Source organism: Canis lupus, chromosome 25 (genome assembly GCF_048164855.1).
Source record: "Canis lupus baileyi chromosome 25, mCanLup2.hap1, whole genome shotgun sequence".
Lineage (NCBI taxonomy): Eukaryota > Metazoa > Chordata > Mammalia > Carnivora > Canidae > Canis > Canis lupus.
In genome coordinates this window covers 5,611,144-5,632,237 of record NC_132862.1, presented here as the reverse complement: position 1 = coordinate 5,632,237, position 21,094 = coordinate 5,611,144, and the positions used below count along the sequence as shown (strand labels likewise).

At 48.5% G+C, this 21,094-nt stretch overlaps 1 protein-coding gene across 5 annotated transcripts; it reads right to left on the bottom strand.

Moving 5' to 3' along the window:
- Nucleotides 1–96: 96 nt before the first annotated feature.
- On the bottom strand, nt 97–19,501 carry ARF3 (ARF GTPase 3). 5 transcript variants are annotated; one of them, XM_072798082.1, is made up of 6 exons: nt 19,195–19,393; nt 18,698–18,803; nt 5,063–5,304; nt 4,147–4,257; nt 3,790–3,914; nt 97–3,041 (listed from the first exon to the last, which is right to left on the bottom strand). In XM_072798082.1, the coding sequence occupies exons 3-6, from the start codon at nt 5,208–5,210 to the stop codon at nt 2,880–2,882; spliced, it is 546 nt and encodes a 181-aa protein (XP_072654183.1). In that variant the 5' UTR covers nt 5,211–5,304; nt 18,698–18,803; nt 19,195–19,393; the 3' UTR covers nt 97–2,879. The 5 variants fall into 5 exon arrangements, with proteins under 5 accessions (XP_072654183.1, XP_072654186.1, XP_072654187.1 ...); XM_072798085.1 differs by lacking the exon at nt 18,698–18,803 and having other exon boundaries at nt 19,195–19,408; XM_072798086.1 differs by lacking the exons at nt 18,698–18,803; nt 19,195–19,393 and adding an exon at nt 15,736–15,759.
- Between the last annotated feature and the right edge of the window lie 1,593 nt (nt 19,502–21,094).

Here is a 21,094-nt window from a genome sequence, read left to right as displayed (position 1 = left end):
CAGTCTAGAGAGAGGGACCAGAGACAGAAGTACCCTCACCATTAAAATACTGTCCCATGGCTGCTGCACATCAAAGATGAAGGTCTGCTCCAAAGCTGCATAAAACAAGTTTAATTTCCAACCAGGGTCACAGTCATCGCGTATCCCACATTTTGAGCAAGGAGAGAGAAGGTGAGTTATTAAACATGTACAGTCTACATTCCAGAGGAGAACAAAAAGAAGAGAAAAACCAGTTCAGAACTGCAGTTACCACTGTAACACCACAAAACAAACTCTGGAGGGGAGAGTGGCAGAGGGGAATCTCTAGAGGGGGAAGAAAAGGGCTGTAACAAAGGAAAGCGTAAAATTAAATCTACCAGAGGAGAGTGTGGGAGGGAGCAGGCAACAATGGAATGAGAAACCCAATCCAAAAAGAGCTTTCAGGTGAATGGGAATGTAGAAAGGACCACCCCTGCCAAGGGCCTAGCAGCCAGGGATACTCCCAACATCACTTACTGCCCCCTGCTGGATGGATCCTTGAGCAGCACCAAGGCAACCTCCAAGGCTGCTTCCTAACACCGCAGGCCCCCTGGTCTCTGGAGCCCCCCAAAACAAGGTAGGGGTGGGCCTAAAATAAGAAACCTAATTGGGATTGCCATCTGACGAGGGAGGGTCAGACTGGGAGGCAGGAGAAAAGGCAAAATCCTCAGCTACTGCAAAGACCGAGTGTGGGGAATCCCTAAGTAAGAAGGAAACAAGAAAAGGGGAGACAGGCAACAGCAGTGAATGAGCTGAGAAGGCAAAGGAGAGGGTTCAGGAAAGGGAGGCAACAGGAGCAGAAGCAAAAAAAATGAGGAAACAGGCAGAGGCAAACGAAAGTGGTGGAGGGAAGCAAATGTGGGGTCAGGGGAGTAAATACATGTTAAAATGAAACAGAAGCTCCAGCACACCTCTCCCCTCACCCCTGCCACACACACACACACACACACACACACACACACACACACACAGGCCTAGAGGTCAGGAGACCTGCACACTCCCACTGCATCTTGTGTAAATAGTACATCACTAAGGAACTGGCACTGAGGGAGACACCCCTGGAACCTCTCTTTCACAGTTCAACCTGGGGTAGGGTGGGGGTACTGATCTGCTTGTTGTAGACAAGAGTGGCAGGAAGCCTGGCCCCATGGGGTGGGGCTTGGGACAGTCCTTCTGGGAAGGGGTCCCTCAGCCATGCTGTGGGGAGCCTGGGCCCTGATCTTAGCAGAAAGGTTATGGGCGGCCGTTTTGGAGCTCAGGGCGCAGCCAGCACACACAGGAGCCCACCGAAAAGCCACGGCTTCACAGAAACCGCAAAGTCAGGACCCGGGCCAGGACCTCAGGGACAAGTGCTCCCTGTAAACAGGGAGACGCAGTAGCAGCAGCTTCTGAACAACTACATAATAATGGTGGGAGGACCCTGAAGACCACCACATCCCACCAGCACCAACAACTACTTCAGAGTTCAATTTCCTCCACTCCAACCCTCAAATTGATTTATGGGAAGTGGGTGAGACGGGCAGGGGAAAACTGTTGGGACGGAGTGGGGAGGGACAGCAGGATAGTCTGAGGGTCTAGAAACAGAATAGAAAATTTTCAGCCTTCAGCACATCCTGGACTAGAAAAAGAGAAGTGGAGAATAAGGGAATTGAAACTGAGGTCTGCTATGTCACCCCCACTCCCCTTGCTCCCCATGAAACCACCCAGCCAGCCCTGGTCAGGCCAGCAGGACTACTAGGGTGGGGAAACTTCTGACAAAGAACAGATGAACCACCCAGTCCTCGAGATCAGAAGACGAGGGGGAGTATGGGAAAGCGGGGATAGACTGACCCGTGCCTCACTTTCTCCTAACAACACAAGAGGATGAGGATGGAAGTCCTGAGGCCCACCCCCCAGTGCTCTGGATCCCAAACATACCCCCATGGTCTCGCTCTCCCCACCTTCGTCACAAGCTCCTGAGGAACAGATCTAAGGAGGAGGATCAGCTGAACACTGGGCCGGTAAGAGTGAGTGGGCTCTTCTCTCCCTCCCACTAACGAGGCAGGGCAAAATGGCATCTCCTCGGGAACAGTCATCTAGAGATAAACACCACCCCCTGCCCTGAATGGGGTGGAGAGAGGGGCACAAGGAAGATGGTGGTGGAAAATCCGTCATCCTTCCTATCATCCAGAAAAACCTACCTGCAGCGCGGAGAGGAACCAGTGCAAGACTGGGGCAGCCTTCCCTCTATCTTCTTCCCTTTATCTCACCAACGCGGGAGGGGCAGATGGGAGGCTGGAGTGGGCAGTGACCTGGCCCCAGCCCCAGCTGCACTCCACCCCCACCCTTCTCCCTGGCCCCCGCATATATATCTCTCTATACATGTATATACACGCGCACACATGCACGCACACACAGAGAGGCCCGTGCAATTTCCATGTAGAACAGGGAGAGAGTGGCAAAGGAAAGGAAGACGGGGAGTGGGAGAGGGACCTGTGGGGAAAGGGAAGGGACTGAGATGCCAAGAGCACAGCAACCAGAGCCAAACGAAGCGAACGGAGAGAATACCCCACCCCACCTCCCAAACCCCAAAGGGTGAGGGGGGGGGTCACCCATGAAACCATAACAACCTTGTTTTTTGTTTTAAATCTGATAAATTGGAATGATTCATCATCAGAACAGCAACTGGGGACTGGTCATGGACAGGGGAGCAGAGGGGAAGCAGGAGAGGCAAGGCTCTTGTTGGGCATGCGGACATGATACCCAGGGCCCTGGCCACACTGGCAACGGGAAGGAAGGGGCAGGGTTGGGGCAGGGCTGGGGCAGGGAGACAGTAGGTATGTCAGGGGTGGGTAGGGTGGTCGGAAAGGGCTGCCTGGCTCTCACTTCTTGTTTTTGAGCTGATTGGCCAGCCAGTCCAGGCCTTCGTACAGCCCGTCCCCGCTGGTGGCACAGGTGGCCTGAATGTACCAGTTGCGGTGACGCAGGGAATGCAGGCCCAACTTGTCTGTGATCTCAGCAGCGTTCATAGCATTAGGCAAATCCTGGAGCACGAAGGAGACACACAAAAAGGAGGCTCAGGATCTTTCAAAAGCTTCTACAGCACCCATCTACCAAAGAGATGTGTCCCAGCACCCTCTCCTCTTCCTTCACTGTAGGAACCCAAACAAGGTTCTAAAGAGTTGCTTTGGATTTTTTATCCTAGAGCTAGAGACCCAAGTTGCTAAGGGTCATTCCACTGGAGAATCGCAAACCAAATATAGGGTTGGTAGGGAAGTGAAGAGGTGATTCTGACTGGGCACAGAATCAGGTCTGACTGTAGGAGTGAGGGCAGTTCCACTAGAGCAGACAACAGGGGAGAACGAAGGAATGAGTTTGGGGTATTTACCACACCAATCCTGGAGGACAGAAATGTTGCTAATTAAAGCAGGGCAGGGGGACAGGAGGAGGAGCATAAAGGAGCCAGCTAATCATACTTCCCATCGTTCCAAAATTGAGAACACAGGGACGCCCAGGTGGCTCAGGGGTTTAGCGCCTGCCTTCGGCCCAGGGCATGATCCTGGGGTCCTGGGATCGAGTCCCACATCGGGCTCCCTGCGTGGAGCCTGCTTTTCCTTCTCCTTCTGCCTGTGTCTCTGCCTCTCTCTGTGTGTCTCTCATGAATAAATAAAATCTTTAAAAAAAAAAAATTGAGAATACAGTCACAGGGCTTCCCCCCTACAATGAGCCCCAACACCTATGATTTCCACGGCCAGGCTGACCTCTCTCAAATCCATGGGTGAGAAGTCTCACCTGTTTGTTTGCAAAGACAAGGAGCACTGCATCCCGGAGCTCATCCTCTGCCAGCATCCTCATCAGCTCCTCCCGGGCCTCATTTACTCGCTCCCGATCATTGCTGTCGACCACAAATATCAACCCTAGGGAGGCAGAGCATGGGGTGCATAAGACAGCAGCTGAACTCCCCCCCTCCATAGCCCCCACTGAAAGACAACACCTGCCATATACTCCCCAAATATTTGCTCCCTTTCCTCCTTTTCTCCCACCTCTAGGAGCTGCAGGGCAAAGACTGCCCACAACTGAAGATGACAGCCACACCACCTGCTCACACCCAACCAACCCATGTCAAGCTGGGCGATTCATATGCCATACCTTGGGTGTTCTGGAAGTAGTGTCTCCAGAGAGGTCGAATCTTGTCCTGGCCACCCACATCCCAAACTGTGAAGCTGATATTCTTGTATTCCACTGTCTCCACGTTGAACCCTTTGGAAAAAACAGACAATGGCCACTTGGCCTCAAACACTAGGCCTGCAAACAATACCCCACTGGTTTGCTTCTGTCTCCCCCAGCCTGGCTCTGAGTCTAGCATAGGAAAGAAAGCTAAGGCTTTCTCAGGCCTGGTATTCCCTGGTCTAACAGTCTAAAGGCCAAAAAGAAAACCTTAGAGAAAGAGTGGAAGCGAATGAGGAGGGCTAGTCAGAAGGTTCTCAACCCCCTTGGTAACATGAGCTAACCTTCTCCGCTCATTCTCTGCCTCTCCCTCCTGCAAAGAAATGACTCAGCCCCATTCCTGTACCTCAGCAGCAGTCTGCTGCCGCTAAGAAGTAGGGCCTAGGAAACACAGTGGAGAAAAAGCGAGCTGTAGTCCTGGAGCCCCAAATGCAGAACCAGTGGACAATGATGATCTGGAGCCCCAAATGTTCTCCCTCCCACAGGCAGGTCTTAACCAGGATCAGGGCCACTGAGGATCTAAACTGAAACAACTCCTGGCCTCTGGCAGGAACATCAAAGCCTTTCACCCGCTTTCCAAACAACACAGAGAACAAACCAGCTCAGTGCCTGAGGCAACTGTTCAGTGCCAGGCTGCGGAAGTTCCCGCATCAGAGAAGGCCCAAGTAGGTGGGCAAACGGCAGCCCCAGCACCTGCTAGTAAGCTAAATAACCATCCTTCCCTGAATCCCCTCAAGTTGCATGGACTTGCCTGGTGGCCAGGTGGGGGATCTAGGAATAGGCCCTTTGCCTGGCCCAGCAGTCGGCGTGAAAGCGGACATCTAAGCTGTGCCCTTACCAATGGTAGGGATGGTGGTAACGATCTCCCCCAGTTTCAGCTTATACAGGATGGTGGTCTTTCCTGCAGCATCCAGGCCCACCATCAGGATGCGCATCTCCTTCTTCCCAATCAGGCTTTTCAGAAGGTTTCCAAAGATATTACCCATGATCACCAGCAACCACTTTCTGAGGATAGGAGGGCTCAAGTGGGGGCAGTGGGAGTCTGGTTTTGGCTTGGTCCCGGGTGTGGAGAACTTGATCCTAGGCAAAGAAACATAAACTCATTACCACCATCTGCTCGTCAGGATTTCATGTAAATGGGATTTGCCAAAGTCATAGCTGGAGTTCATTACATGCTGAGAGCCTGAGGGCACTATAAAGATCATGTCCCACTCAGACACATCCTGAGTCTTTGGGAGCAGAAACAGAGCAGTGAACATTCAAGACACCTGCTCTGCCATAATGTACCTGTGTGACTTTGGACGAGTTATTCCACTGTCCCTATCTGCCCCTATAAATAGAGGGAATTGAATTAGATGGCTTCGGCAGTCCCCTCATACTGCACAAGGCCTTGTAAAACCATGAGTACCCCTCCCTCTCCCAACCTTACCCTGAGACTCCTGGAAAGGCTGGGAAAGGAGGGAGTGGAATGAGGAGTGGCTCTTCGTGACTCCTAACAAGATTCAGGCTTGCCAGGTTCCCAAGGTCCATGTTCAAATCAAGAGACTCCCCTACTTCTTCTATATTTCTCCAATTCCACCTCCCTTCTGCACTCCAAAATCCATCAGGAAGAAATAAGCTGGAGGTGTGCGCTATTCATACAACGGGGCACCTAGGTTATCCCTCATTCCTAGGCTCGCAGTGGCCCATCTAAGGACAGCTTCTCCACATTCTCTACCTGCAATGAGGCAGTCACCTCATTCTCTGCCTCCTCCCTAACCCCCTTCGGTTTATCCTCCACATAGCAGCCAGACTGCTTTTAAAACCAAAATCAGAAAAATATAAAAAAAATAAAAAATAAAAATAAAACCAAAATCAGGTCATGCTGCCTCTCGGTTCAAAACCCTCTCTTGGCTTCCTATCTCCCTTTCAGTAAAACTCATGCCATACCGTGGCTTACAAGGTTCTGCATGATTCGCATTCCTGTTTCTCTACTATTCTCCCCTTACCTTATCCTACACTTCAATTCCCCAACACTTTCCTGCCTCAAAGCTTTTGTACTTGCTATTGGCTCTGCCCTGAATGCCCCTCTCTCAGATAACCTTCATGGAGTAGTCCCTCACTTCCTTCAGGTATCACGTGAATGTCACCTTATCAAAGAGGCCTTCCACAACCACATCTAATACACGCATGTTGCTCTTTACCCCATTTACCCCACTTCATTTTTCTTCATAGCATTTCTCACCATCGGACACCCTGCACATTTGTTTCTCACTGTACTGGTTTCCTCCTACTACAATGTCAGCTCCTTATCTATTTTATTCACTGCCATGTTTCTGGTACCTTGCGTAGCGCCTGGTATGTAGCAGCTGAATAACTAAAACTCCCAGGGTCTGATACTGACCTTACTAAGCAGCTCACTTAGACTTATGCCTGGCACCTACTAGGATCTTAACTATCTGCTAAGAAAACGAAGACAGCAGTAAGAAGCATTAGAAAAGTATAAAATCCCTAACTTCTTACCACCCACTGCCTCCAAAAGACGGAATCCTAGAGTCACTCATTCCCTCTCTTCTTCCCTCCCTTTTTGATGGCATAGGACAGCCACAGAAATGCACCTCTGAGACAATGAAATAGGGGTTCAGAATCGCCCATGCCAGCCAGCTCTCTGTGCCTGCAGGAGACATGTGTCAGCGGGCAGCTTATTCAGCAATCACCATATGCCAGCTGCTGGCATCCTCTATATAGTCTGGGAACCAGAACACCCCCCCCCCCCAAAAAAAAAAAACAAAACAGCAGGCAAAGGAAGGAACAGGTCAAGACAGAGTGCATCCAAACCCAAGAATGTGAAAGGTGGATGGGGAGGAATCAGATTTACAAGCTAAAGCATGGAGGTTTAGTGGGAGTTTAGCTGTTTTCTCAAAAAATATTTCAGTTTTGTTTATTTCCTACTCTCCTCAGTTTGCAGCAAATTCCAGACTAGTACAAAAGAGCTAGATCGACAGCCCCTGGAGACCAAAGTACTAGTTTGTCCAAAAAACAGAAACAATGAGTGCTTATGGAGTGTTTCATCTTCAAAGGCCTTCCCAGACATCCACTAATGAGCCAGGCGTGGTGCTCCTGGTAGGCTCCTCGGATGAGCCCTGCCCCTGACCCAGAGGGCTCACACCCCAGGGAGAGGACCTGGCTCAACCTTAGGGCTCAAATTGAGCCAAGTCGCCCACTAGCCATCCTCCCTGCCCATCCTGCCTCAACCCACCCAAGCAGACAGGTCCCGGAGGATCCCTAGGCAGGAAGGGACATCTGCCCAGCTACTAAGATCAAATTCCATCAACCCTGACAATCCGTGGTAATCAGACTTCTGGTTCTGCTACCTTCTCCTCCAGAAATATAAACCTTTCCCAAGTCTTCCTAGTCTTTATCTTGTTTCCTAGTCAGGTCTCCTCTTCTCCAGCTCCAAATGATACTTTGCTTTAAGGCTTTGGCCCAGGTTCTGAAATGAATTTATACCACACGTTTACCTGGTTGTCCTTCATGAATGAAGTGATTGCTGATTAAAGGATCACCAACCGTGAGTACAGCAGTGGCTGAAAAATACCCCTCACCCCAAAACACGCATACACTGTCCTTTAGTTTGCTTCTTTGCCAACCTAGCATGCTAACGTCTTGGTTCAAAAGCTGATCCCCCCCCGCAAAAAAAAGCTGATCCCAGTGTTACACTTATTTTACTGGCATGCCCCTGAATTATCTGAACTACTCATGTGGCACTTACTACCTTGTGGAGCTTTTTGCCTGTTTTAGATGTCTATACATTTACCGTCTCTCCAGTTTAACTATATTTTCCATGGGCAAGAACTATGCCTTTTATTTATTTTGGATCTGTCCCCACTCCCAGTGACAAGCCCACTATAGGAGTTCAACCAAGCACACGGGCTGATTTAAGTCTCTGAGGATATCCTTTTATCATTTCTTCTACTCTAGCACTACTTGGTAGCTCTGTGTAATGCACAGATGGTTTCTTAGATATCCTGTCAATTCTTGGCCATTTCCCACACCATATCTGGCCCCAAGACTGGTTTGGAAACACCGTCAAATGACTAGAAGACTAAAATCGGTGGAATTTTCTCTTGCTGTTTAATATACAATGGGGCTGATGGATAAATGATGAAATGTCCATGTAGTCACTGCATGTCCTCTTGGGGCAGCACAGCACCTTGAAATTAGTGCACACTGTGACTCCTCTAATATAATCAGGAGCTGGACTCAGATGAGCATTCCAAAGTGGGTGTTGGTTTTCTTGTCCTGGCTTTCTCTGCCCCTATTACTAGAGAACATGCTGCCTCTACCTGGAGGATGGTAGCAACTTTCAGCTTTGTGCCATGAACACAAACCTTGGGCTATATAGCTGATTTTCACTTTCACCCATAATGTATTCCTAGAAAAAGCTCTGGGAAGCAGAATGGCAAAAAATACATAAACCCTGGATTGTTTCCCTATGAACCGTACAGCCTATAGTTACTCTCTTTTACCACAGATGGCACTCCTGTGTCGACAGGGCAAAATGCCAGGGTTCCATGGGCTGTTAAAAACCAGGAATCAGCAGTTAAAACTGAAGGTGAGTGGCTTAGGATGAAAAATGGACAGCAACAATATCCCTATTATTAAACAAGTATATCTCAATATCCTATTTTACAGTCATAAATTTGTTATCAGTGGTACAAATAACAAGAAAAGCTCTTTAAGTGTGTTCCAGTACAATCTGTGTGGAACCCTGCAGGAGCACACTGCCCGATTTAAGCATCATCTGAGGATATCCTTGCTGAGGACTACTTACTACCCCCCATCCTCCCACCCCCCCAGGAGAAGCAGGCTGTTGCTATAACTGACTGCTCAGCCATCCTGACTTGTGTGTATTGTAGGAAAATGCCTGCCTCACTCCAATGATTCTGAGAGTCACAGCTCAGTCTGCCACACACAACTCCCCGCACCTGACTCTGGTGGCTGACTCAGGCTTACATTCTAGGACACCTACCTCTGAGGAGACACTTCTGATCGGACCACCTCCTCCTCTTCAGGCTGCATGGGTCTAGGGAAAGGAAGACCAAGGTCTCCCAAACCCTCTGCTGCTAGGCAGGGTGCACTAAAAGCAGCTTTGTTCCCAGATAATTTTCACATTGAGTTATCACTAATAGAGATGCTATTTTTAGCACAGCCAATGGAGCAGACCAATAAAATCTAAGGAAACAAAAGCAGGGTCTGCCTGTATTTAGTTTCCTTAGCACAGCTGGCTTGTGACCTCTCTAAACTTTCCAAGTTTTTGTCTCAAGAGCACTGTAATCACAAGCACACAAACTCCTAGATAAATATCTCAATGACTTCTGCTGGACTCAGAGATTTCCCATAGCCAAGAAATAGCTTCTGATGTCAGCTTCCATCCATTCACTAAGCACTTATTGGGTATACAGAACTAGGGATACAGAGAGGAAGACAACTTCTGTCTTCACGACACTCAGACAATGGGAGGCAAAGAGACTAGCAAGGAGAGAATTACAAAACAGTGCAAGGGTAAGGGTGGGATAAGCACCTAGTATTACAGGGACAGAAAGCTGGTGTAGTTAATCAAGACTTAAGGGCAAGGGACACCTGGGTGGCTCAGGGGTTGAGCATCTGCCTTCGGCTCAGGGCAGGCTCAGGGCATGATCCCGCGTCCAGGGATCGAGTCCCCCATTGGGCTCCCTGCAAGGAGCCCGCTTCTGCCTCTGTGTGTCTCTCATAAATAAATGAATAAAATCTTAAAAAAACAAAAAACAGAACAAAACTGAGGTCTAAAGGGCAATTCCCACACAGGATTCTCAGATCACCCCTGAGCGACTTGCAAAGGAAGAGGAGGAAGTAATCAAACAATAAAGAAGAGGGGGTCGGGGAGAGGGAACAGAGTGTCAAAAGCATAAAGACCTGAGTCAGAGACAGCACTTTTCACTAGCCAAAGCCCAGTGCATCTGGGAGTCAGCGTATTTGAATGCCACACAGTGAGTAAAAGGAAATGACAACACATGAGGGATAAGCAGGGACTAGATCATGAAGGGCCTTAAAGGCCATACTGAGTAACATGATCAAGTATGTGCTTTAGAAGGACCTTCTTTACCTGGGTGGCTCAGTGGTTGAGCATCTGCCTTCAGCTCAGGGCACGATCCCAGGGTCCTGGGATGGAGTCCCACATGGGGCTCCCCACAGGAAACTTGCTTCTCCCTCTGCCTATCTCTCTCTCTCTCTCGAATAAATAAATAAACAAATAAATAAATAAATCATTCTGGCAGTCATGTAGGGTAAATTAAAAGGTGGAAAAGACTTGAGGTAGAGAGATCATATGGTAGGTACAGTAATACAGCTAAGAAATCTAAAGTTCTTAACTAGAGGTGGCAATAAAAGGGAAAAATCAGGTTTGAAACATCAAAATAGTAAAATACACACGATTTAACAACTGATTAAATATAGGAAGGAAGAGTCCAAGAGTCAAACATGATTCCCAGGTTTCTGGCCTGTGTGATCTAGTGGCATTTCTTCAGCCAAGAAATACAAGAGGAACAGAACTGAGATTGAAGATATTTTTTTAGATTTAACTTTGATTTTGAGATGCTAGGGTATGAAGCTCAGAATAAAGTCTGGGCTAGATATGTGGAAATCATCTGCAGAGACAGTAACTGAAGCCATAAGAGAAACCAAGATCTAGGATGACAGCAGTTACTGGCTATCTACCCAAAGAGCCATTCTTCCCCCTCTTTCTTCTAACAGAACCCTTAATCTGTCCAGATGCTGGGGTCGGGGGTATAAAGATACCCTTTCCCAGTCCTACGGTACGAAAACTGCAGCCTAAGGGATGTAGGCATGCCATTTCCCTTGCCAGTGACCGAGTCACGAGTGGTCATGTACTAATTCTAGTCAATAAGATATGGAGAACGTCTGCTGGGAGTATCTGGGAAAGTTTTCCTCAATCTTAAAAAAAAAAAAAAAAAGAAGAAGAAGAAGAAGAAGACATATAGTAACATTCTCTTATCCAGCCTTTCCATGTTAATGTCAAAGAATGAGCTGCTGGAGTAATTCTGAGAACATGAAGAGACAAACCTAAGAGCTCTAGGAGGTCAGAGCAGAAAAATGAAGAAAGTTTGGGTCCTTAATAATGTAGAGATGGTGGATTAAAAAAACAAGTGTTCTAGCTCTAGATTTCTGTGTGTGTGTGTGTGTGTGTGTGTGTGTGTGTGTGTGTGTACAGGGGAATATACATAACACAATTCACCGTTTTGACCATTTTTAAGTGCACAGTTCAGTGGCATTAAGTACATTCACACTGGGCAGCCCTGGTGGCGCAGCGATTTAGCGCCGCCCGCAGCCTGGGGTGTGATCCTGGAGACCCAGGATCGAGTCCCGCGTCGGGCTTCCTGCACGGAGCCTGCTTCTCCCTCTGCTGTGTCTCTGCCTCTCTTTCGCTCTCTCGGAATAAATAAATATTTAAAAAAAAGAAAAGAAAAGAAAAGTACATTCACACTGTTGTGCAACCATCACCACCATCCATCTCCAGAACTTTTTAATCTTCCCAAACTGAAATTCTGTAACTGTTAACCTATAACTGCATTTCCCCTACCTCCAGCACCCGGCAACCATCATTCTACGTATGTCTCTATGAATCTGACTATTCTAGGTGCTTCATATACGTGGAATCATAGTTTTTGTCCTTTGGTGTCAGACTTATTTTACCTAGACTTCAAGCTATATGCTTTAATAAATCTATTTGTCTGGGACACCTGGCTGGCTCAGCAGTTGAGCACCTGCGTTCAGCTCAGGGTGTGATCTGGGAGTTCTGGGATCGAGTCCCGTTTCAGGCTCCCTGCATGGAGCCTGCTTCTCCCTCTGCCTGGGTCTCTGCCTCACTCTCTCTCTCTCTCTGTGTGTGTCTCTCATGAATAAATAAATAAAATCTTTTTAAAAAAAGATAAAATAAATCTATTTGTCATTTAAGCCACAGATGTGTTTTCTATCTTTTGCAACTGATGGTACACTCTAACTGATATATCTAGGGAGAGTGCATACAGTGGGATAAGAGAAAGGCCAAAGGCAGAAACTTGGGGCACGTGGACATTTAAAGCAGAGGGCAAAAACAGAGGCCAGGAAAGAGAGTAAGAAGCAACCAGAGGGGCTGAAAGGACATCAAGACAGTAAGACATCACAGACACCAATGAGGAAAAAACATTTTTAAAAAAGTCAGGAGGGGACGCCTGGGTGGCTCAGTGGTTGAGTGTCTGCATTTGGCTCAGGGCGTGATCCCAGAGTCCCCAGATCGAGTCCCACATCGGGCTCCCTGCATGGAGCCTGCTTCTCCCTCTGCCTGGGTCTCTGCCTCTCTCTGTGTCTCTCTCATGAAACATAAATAAAATCTTAAAAAAAAAAAAAAAAAAAGGCAGGCGGGTCAAAGGCTGTAGAAAGGGCAAATTAGGGGATCCCTGGGTGGCTCAGCGGTTTAGCGCCTGCCTTTGGCCCAGGGGTGAGATCCTGGAGTCCTGGGATCGAGTCCCACGTCAGGCTCCCGGCATGGAGCCTACTTCTCCCTCTGCCTGTGTCTCTGCCTCTCTCTCTCTCTCTAGTCTATCATGAATAAATATAAGCTGGAAGGAAGGAAGGAAGGAAGGAAGGAAGGAAGGAAGGAAGGAAGGAAGGAAGGAAGGAAGGAAGGAAGGAAGGGCAAATTAAAATAAGGCCTGAGGCTACGTCAGTTAAGCAGCTGCCTTTCAGCTCAGGTCCCACCAGCTCAGTGGGGAGTCTACTTCTCCCTCTCCTTCTGCCCCTCTCCTCTGCTCATGCTCTCTCTCTCAAATAAATAAAATCTTTTAAAAATAAATATAAAATTAAAAAGGCCTAAAAGGACGCCTGGGTGGCTCAGTCGGTTAAGTCCGACTCTCATTTCCAGCTCAGGTCATGATCTCTGGGTCATGATCTCAAGGTTGTGAGACTGAGCTCTGCTGTGGTTCTGCGCTCAGTGTGGAGTCTGAGATTCTTTTCCCTTTCCTCTCCCTCTGCTCCCATCGCCTCCTTATGCCCCTCCTGTACTCTCTCTTTTTTTTTTTTTTTTTTAATTTTTTTTTTAATTTTTATTTATTTATGATAGTTACAGAGAGAGAGAGAGAGGCACAGAGACACAGGCAGAGGGAGAAGCAGGCTCCATGCACAGGGAGCCCGATGTGGGATTCGATCCCGGGTCTCCAGGATCGCGCCCTGGGCCAAAGGCAGGCGCCAAACCGCTGCGCCACCCAGGGATCCCCCTGTACTCTCTCTTAAATAAAATCTTAAAAAAAAAAAAAAGGTCTGAAAGATACCTACTAGGCAATCAATGATGATATTCTTACAAATTAAAACATATATAAGATTAGGTTCCACTTAACTCAATTATAACAGTGTTTAGGCTCAGACCAGAATCATTAAGCCAGTTTCCCTTCTAGTCTGACAAGAGGACTCCAGTACAGAAGAACCTGAAAGAAGGCCACATTATTAAGCAAAGAAAGATCCTAACTTGCCCTGTCTGATTAGAGACCTAAACACACCTGGGAAGAGCCTGGCTTTTCCATGACCAACCAACAAGTGAGTCAGAACAGAGAATCAGGTCTGTTTCAGAATACATGGCCAGATAAAAAAGTGACAAGATAAAAACTAGACTCATTTGTTTCTTTGGAACATTCCACAGCACTGTCCTCTAACCAAAGCTTTCAGCTTGCCCTATCATAGAATCTGACCAGCTTACAACTATTCCATCTCCTAATGTCCCATGGTTGCTCCAATGCCTACATCTACAGGCTTGGATATTCAGAACACTATGCTGTTTGTTTTTTTTTTTAAGATTTTATTTACTTATTTGACAGAGAACAGACAGAGCAAGAGAAAGAGCAAGCGGGGGGCAGAGGGAGAGGGAGAGGCAGGCTCCTCGCTGAGCATGGAGCCCAACACAGGGCTCAATCTCAGGACCCCAGGATCATGACCTAAGCCAAAGGCAGACACTTAACTGACTTGAGCCACACATGTACCCCAACACTACACTTTCTTAATTACAAAATCACTAAAATTCCACAAGGAGCCTAAAGCCCTAATAAACCTTTGCCCCAATTTGGTCCCACTTCACAGGTCAAAATGGAGCTGCTGGGACACCTGGGTGGCACAGCAGTTGAGCGTCTGTCTTCAGCTCAGGGTGTGATCCCGGCATCAGGCTCCTTGCAGGGAGCCTGCTTCTCCCTCTGCTTGTGTCTCTGCCTTTCTCTATGTCTCTCATGAATAAATAAATAAAATCTTAAAAAAAAAAATGGAGCTGCTGGTGAACAGATGACACAGGAAGCTACTGTGTAGACAAGGCCCACCATTACAGAGCAGTCTAAGGGTACAGAAAACAGGGAACTACCTAGCCTGTGGAATAAGAGTTATCTGTCATCCCTTAGTACCTCAAATGCTCTCCTACTCTAGGACTTACCATGGAATGTTTTATTCACATTTGTCTGTTTTGCTTTCCAGAACTGTGACTTTAACACATTATAAGTCTGACATACTGGATGGCTAGGCAGGGCTTAAGGCAGCTGGAGCCCAAGGGCCAGTCATCCTCAGGTTGTAAGTACTATGTCTGTCCATTACTATTTCCTGTGTCTGCCATGATGACAAAAAGTTAGAGGAGTACTTCACTAAACTCTAAGACCCTTGTCAGGAGGGACCATACCTTATTCATGTTTCACATCCCCAGCACCATGGCTACTCTATAATTAGTGACTAACATGCTTATTTTTGAGGAGTATGGTTCTACTGATGGTGGCAAAACATTTCAGGGGTTGAGGAAGACAGTATTCTATAGGTGATCCCTGATCCTTTTCCTATGCCTGACAAACTCGAGAAATGGTTGCTGTTTTCAGAACCCTACGGTTCAGTTCCTTGGATCAGATTCAAAGGCTTAGGTGAGGGTGGAAGGGGGGACCATGTGAAAGGCACTCATTATGCTCCTCCCCTATACACCACCACCAGAACAGCTCCATTTTTATCCATTTAATGTATTATTAGACTTCAAATAAGATTTTATATAAGTAACATTTAATTGCTTTTAACAGAAGACAAGCAGGGATGACTGGGTGGCTCAGTGGTTGATGTCTGCCTTCAGCTCAGGGCATGATCCCCGAGTCCTGGGATCAAGTCCCATGTCAGGCTCCCTGCGAGGAGCCTGCTTCTCCCTCTGCCCATGTCTCTGCCTCTCTGTGTGTCTCTCATGAATAAATAAATAAAATCTTAAAAAAAAAAAAAAAAGAAGAGGAGGAGGAGGAGGAAGAGGAGGAGGGGGTCAAAAATCACTGCAACAGAGAGCAAACGTTCTCCTACATCCTAAATCATGCTGAAGTCTAAACATCCATGTCTGATGCTCTAATGCAAAAGTTCATAAAGGAAGGGTTATACTAGGCTCTCAACAGTAATGGAAGAGCTAAAAGGTACAATGAGATCTGCTATACCCAATCATCTCACCTTTCTTCAGGAATATGGTGATAATGATGGATCCATGAAATCCCGAGCCATGTCCCTTCTGGTCCATATGGCACAGCAGGTCCTTTGTAGAAGTCCAATGCAAAGCTCTAAAATGTTCATAGAATCCCTACCTCAGCTCTTTCCTTCCTAGTCTATAACATGAGGCTTCAAACATCTGTGTGGAACTTCCAAATGCTCCCCATGTTTTTTTATTATTAAAAAGCTTTACTAGCACTCTACTTATTTCAACAGATGTTGAAAAGGTCTAGCAGAGAGAATTACACAGATATCACAACTCCGGACCTTAATACAGTACGTTCTGAAGCATACTCAGAGGCAGACATTTAAAGGAGCTATGACTAAATGAGAAGAGTGGCCTAGGAAATGGAGGATGCTGAAATACTGATTGAGACCTAAAATAAAGGGACCCAGGAATCTAAATCCCTGACCCGGGTCAATGATAGTGCTCTTGTATAATAGAGTCAACTGTTACCTCAATAATGCTGATTTTTTCTAACATGAACACTCTTCTTGAGCCCCCACATCCTCACCCTGCATCCAAGTTGATGGTTCAGGGCCCCTGCCTCGCTCCCGCTTCACCTCCCACTCAGGCAGCAGGAGCTGCCTCTGTGAAGCTGTGCTGAAAAAAGATTTCATTGCTCATAAGCCTACGACCAGCAAAGAAAGTCATGGGAACAATTGTCCCTCTACACAGGCGGCAAGTTATTCTTTTGTCAACCTCCTCTCTTTGAAGGCAGCCCTGAGCGTTCATGTTATTATTACTATTATGATGATGATTATTAATAGCAACTAACATTTACTTGGGGCTTACTATGTGCTTTGTACTGTAGTAAGTACTTTACATATCATCTCATTTAATTCTCATGCCTGTACTATGAAGTAGGCATTATCATGCTCTTTACTGATGAGGAAAATGAAGCTAAGGAAGGACAAGTAATTTCACCAAAATTATACAACTAGTATACAATTAGTACAACTAGTAGAGGAAGGATTTGAACCCAATTTTGTCTGATTCCAAGGTCCACACCATACCATACTGCCTCTAAATTGACCTGCAACAGAAATGGTGAGGAGAGCTAAACACGGTGATATGCTTTGAGTCTCGGGCTGCTTGGCATCCATTTCTAAAGGTTTATGGGGAAGCAAATTTCCACAATTTCCCTGTTATTTACTCAGCTTTAACAAACCTGGTTTTAAAGAAGTTCCTCCTTCTAAGCAACAGATCCCACCCACTATCCTCTGAGTCCATTTCCTCTTATCATGACTCCGGTGGAAAAGAGAGCAGCAGAGATGAGCACACACAATATGATCCTCTGTGCACTTGAGACTTCATTTCCAATCTTTCCAGCCTGCCGTCACCCCTCCTTTTATACTTGCATTCAGTTTAATAATAGCAGCTACCATACCCTGGCACCATTTCTGTGCCAGGCACCACATACATACATTGGCGCTCTCCTCTATAATCTCCAGAATTCCAATTTTGACAATACTGTGAAGGACTTAACGTCTAATGGAGACCCCTTTGCCCACAATGGGGAAGCAGGAGATCTGGGATTTCAGATAAATAATGACTTTGTGTTCTAGTAATACCTTTCTTTTTGGGTCTTAGTTTCCATTATCCGGGCCTGTTTTGTACTTCTCAGGAAGGTGGAGAGACCAAGACTTCCTAATTACAATGCCCAAGGGGCTCTGTACCCTCACTCAGCTATCTCCAAGCACTCTCCCTGACAGCCAACCCATTTCTTTCCTTAAACTGTAGTCAGAAAGCTTGTGGACTTCTATCCATTCACATCCTCTATTCATCCTGAGTGCCTACTGTTTGCAGAGACACTGTGGGAGACAGATCATGAAATCCAATCCCTGCAATCAAAATGTTTCATCTCTTTGGAAAGACAAGATCTACACGTAAAAATTTTGACGATGCAAGGTAGTAATTCTATGCCGGGAGGCAGGAGGCATGTAAATACGTGATACACTGGGGCCCTGCCCAGCTAAACCCAAGGTCAGTGATTCATTCTGGGAAAAGGTGACCTCCTTGGATCAGCTTCTTTCTTAAAATGAGCTTTCAGAGACACGTTATTCAAACTCAGGCCTAATGTGCAACAACCAATTCAATGCTCCACTCCAGTCACATTTAGTGGAGACACTTACCCCAAGAAGCTCAAGACAAAATGGCAGCAAAGATGGTCACCACCTGATTCAGGACAGGAGAGAAAAGTATGCAGAGACTAGATTCTGTCCTGTTGCACTGACCCAAGCAATCAGACTCCTGCAGCAGATCTCCTACTCATAAAACTTTCATGCCACAGACCAGGGGTGACCCAATCCAACAGCATCAGAGGCAGGTTTTGAGTTACGCTTCTCCCTCCACTGGATGACCTCACTATTTCTTCTCACTCCTGACCACATACCACACTCCTCCTGGCCTGGCCAGAGGGAGACAGGCAGTAATGCAACCCAGAAAGAAGGGAACTCCCCCAAAAAACAGGAGCTACCACTTTGCTATTCAAGCGGCCGGGTTTAATAAGGGAACTCCACCTCCCCCTCCTTCCCTCAACCACTGGTGTAAAGCAATGGCTCCATTTTCTGTTCCGGGAATCCTGGTACTTCCTAAAGAAAGAGAGCGGATTGGAAGACACAAACTCAAAGCCAAGCGACAAGCTGCACCCTCCTCCTGGGAGACCGCCCCCGCTTTGCCTGGGGGAGGAAGGCACCACCGCTTCTCTCCCGGCGAGATCTGATCCCCCCCCACCCCCTTCTGCTGCTGCTGCTCCTCCAGCTCCCCACCTGCTGCCCTCTTCTCAACGTGCGGTTCCCAAGACCCAAAGCGCAACCTCTACGGGAACAGCGCCCCTGGGGGTGGGGGTGGGGGTGGGGGTGGAGGGTGGGGGGTGGCCCACTAGCTTCCCCCGGCCAACTGATCCCTAAACCCCTTACGCACTTCTGCCCCACGAAGGGAGTACAGGGTGTCACCGCAGCAAGGCTCTGGTCTTCTAGTACTAAGGTGGAGCAGGAGGGAGGGGACGAAAAAGCGGCGTTCTCTAGCCCTTTAACAGGAAAAGGATACAGAACAGTCATCACCGCCCCCGCACCACCTCTCCGGACTGTTTTCCTCCACCGCGACCCCGACCCCGACCCCTCTCGGGAGCCCACCTCCTACAGGCGAGGGGGACCTAACTGCAGCCCGGGTCGCCCCCGGCCTGCCAGGCGGAGCACCCATTCGTGTGCGCCCCCCACCCCCACCCCCGCCCCAGCTCCGCGTCCTTCAAATGTGGGGGCAGGCGAGAGACCGGCCCGGCGCCCCCTCCCCGAGCTCCCGGGTGGGAAGCACCACGGCGCCTCAGGCCCGGCAGGCCGGGGGGCGGGGGTCTGCCTCCCCGGCCCCCACCCCGAGCCTCTCCTCCGCGGGGACCCGCCTTCCTCTCCCCAGCCCCTCACCTGTTCCTGCTCCCAGCTCCGCCGCCGCAGCCGCCGCCTCCGCCCCCGCAGGTTCCGCTCGGCGCTGGTTCCGTTCCCTCCGACTCCCCCCGGCCGATTCCGGCACGGCTGCTCCCCTGGCCGCGCTCCCCGGCTCCCTCCTTCCTTCCCTCCACCTAGCACCGGAAGCCGCGACGGCGACAGGAGCTGTGCGGCGCACCCCCACCCCCAGACCGGGATACTTCCCACCTCCCCGATCGCGCGAGAGCTGCGTGGTGGCGAGCGGCAGCTCTCGCGAGAGGGCCGTCACCATGGCAGCGGCTGCAGCAGAGGCAGCCGGGTGTCGGAGCCCGAGCCGGGCGGGGGCCGGCGTGGGGGCTGCAGGCGGCGGGAAGTGGGGATGCGGCCGTGGGGACTGAGGTGGGAATCCCGAGCCCCGGGGCCATGCCTGGAATTTAAGGACTGGAGCTGCGTGCTGGCCGCCCTGCAAGGGGGCTGGGCGGAGAGGCAAAGCCAGAAGCTGGTCCGAGTGAACAGCCCTTGTGGTGGCCCACCCTCTTCTCCCGGACCGCATCTTTTATTTCTTGACCATGGCCAGCTGCATCCCCCTGAGAGCCCTCGCTGCATCACTGCTGCTACTCAGCGCTCCTGACCTAAGGCTAGGTTACTCAAGGGTCTGAATCAGGAGCTCCTTTTCCGTGGAGAAGGGGAGAGAGAGTAATGCCTTTAAGAGACTGCAGGAAACAGCTGGACTCTGGTCCAGTTAGGAAGTTGGAAAGTGAAAGACAAACGGTGGGAGCCTACTATTCAAGAGGTGTGGTTTGAGGAAGTGTACCTAGCTGACTATGAATTTATTATCCCAAGGAAAGTGAGAGACTTCACACCCATGTTTCTCCCCTCCTGCCCACCCCCACTTCCCTTGCACCCATTTCGACACCTGATCCGGACCTGCAAAGCTGCCTTGGAACAGTCTGCTGTGATAGAAGAGGAGCACTAGTAATACTGCGAACAGAAGAAGATTCTTTTAAGTGGCCTCTGTCCTCAGTGTAAGAGAACACATAGCTCTTCCCTAAGACCTGAGCCAAAATTATTGCTTTTCTGGATTTCTTGGCCTTACTTCTTGGGTCTTTCAGAAAGAACTAGGCTAGTGGATAGCCACGCCGTGTCTCTGTCCCTTGTCCCCATCAATCCCTGGTGTATATATATTCACCACTCTATTCCTCTTATCCCAGTCTATTTTCTCTCTTATTTTAGTGTGGAGAATAAACATGACCATATAATGTGAAGCCAAGAGGACCCTATTTAAAGATGGTGAGGAATGAGCTGAATAACAAGGAGCATATTTATAGCAAAGAGAGTCGTATATGTCCTGGGCTGTTGCTATTAAGGGTCTTTGCTCTGTTAAGCTGTGTTGGAAATGGCAGGAGACTCCTTCAGTTCTATTGAAGATTCTTAGATCAGGCCCTGTGATACTTCCACATGACTATTTCCCTTTCTTTTCCTAAAATTTTCACTTCACCAAGTCATGGCCCCACTTGACCCCACTTTGACCACTAAAATTATGCTTTGCACTCCTACCTTCACTAGCACCCCCAACCATACCAGCATGCCTTGTAAGATTCTACAGGAGGTCGAAATTCAGTATTCCTGAATTTCAGATCCTCTCGAGGTTGGGTCCTAGGTGTTACCAAGGATGGAAATGGTGACAGCCTAATAGGGTTAGCAGCAAGTACCATGGCATTTGAGTCAGAATGGATGAACGGGGGATGCCTGGATGGCTCAGTCTGTTAAGCATCTGCCTTCAGCTCTGGTCGTGATATCTAGGGGTCTGGAATTGAGCCCTGCATCAGGCTCCCTGCTCAGCAGGGAGTTGTGCGCTCTCTCTCTCTCTCTCTCTCTCTCTCAAATAAATAAAATAAAA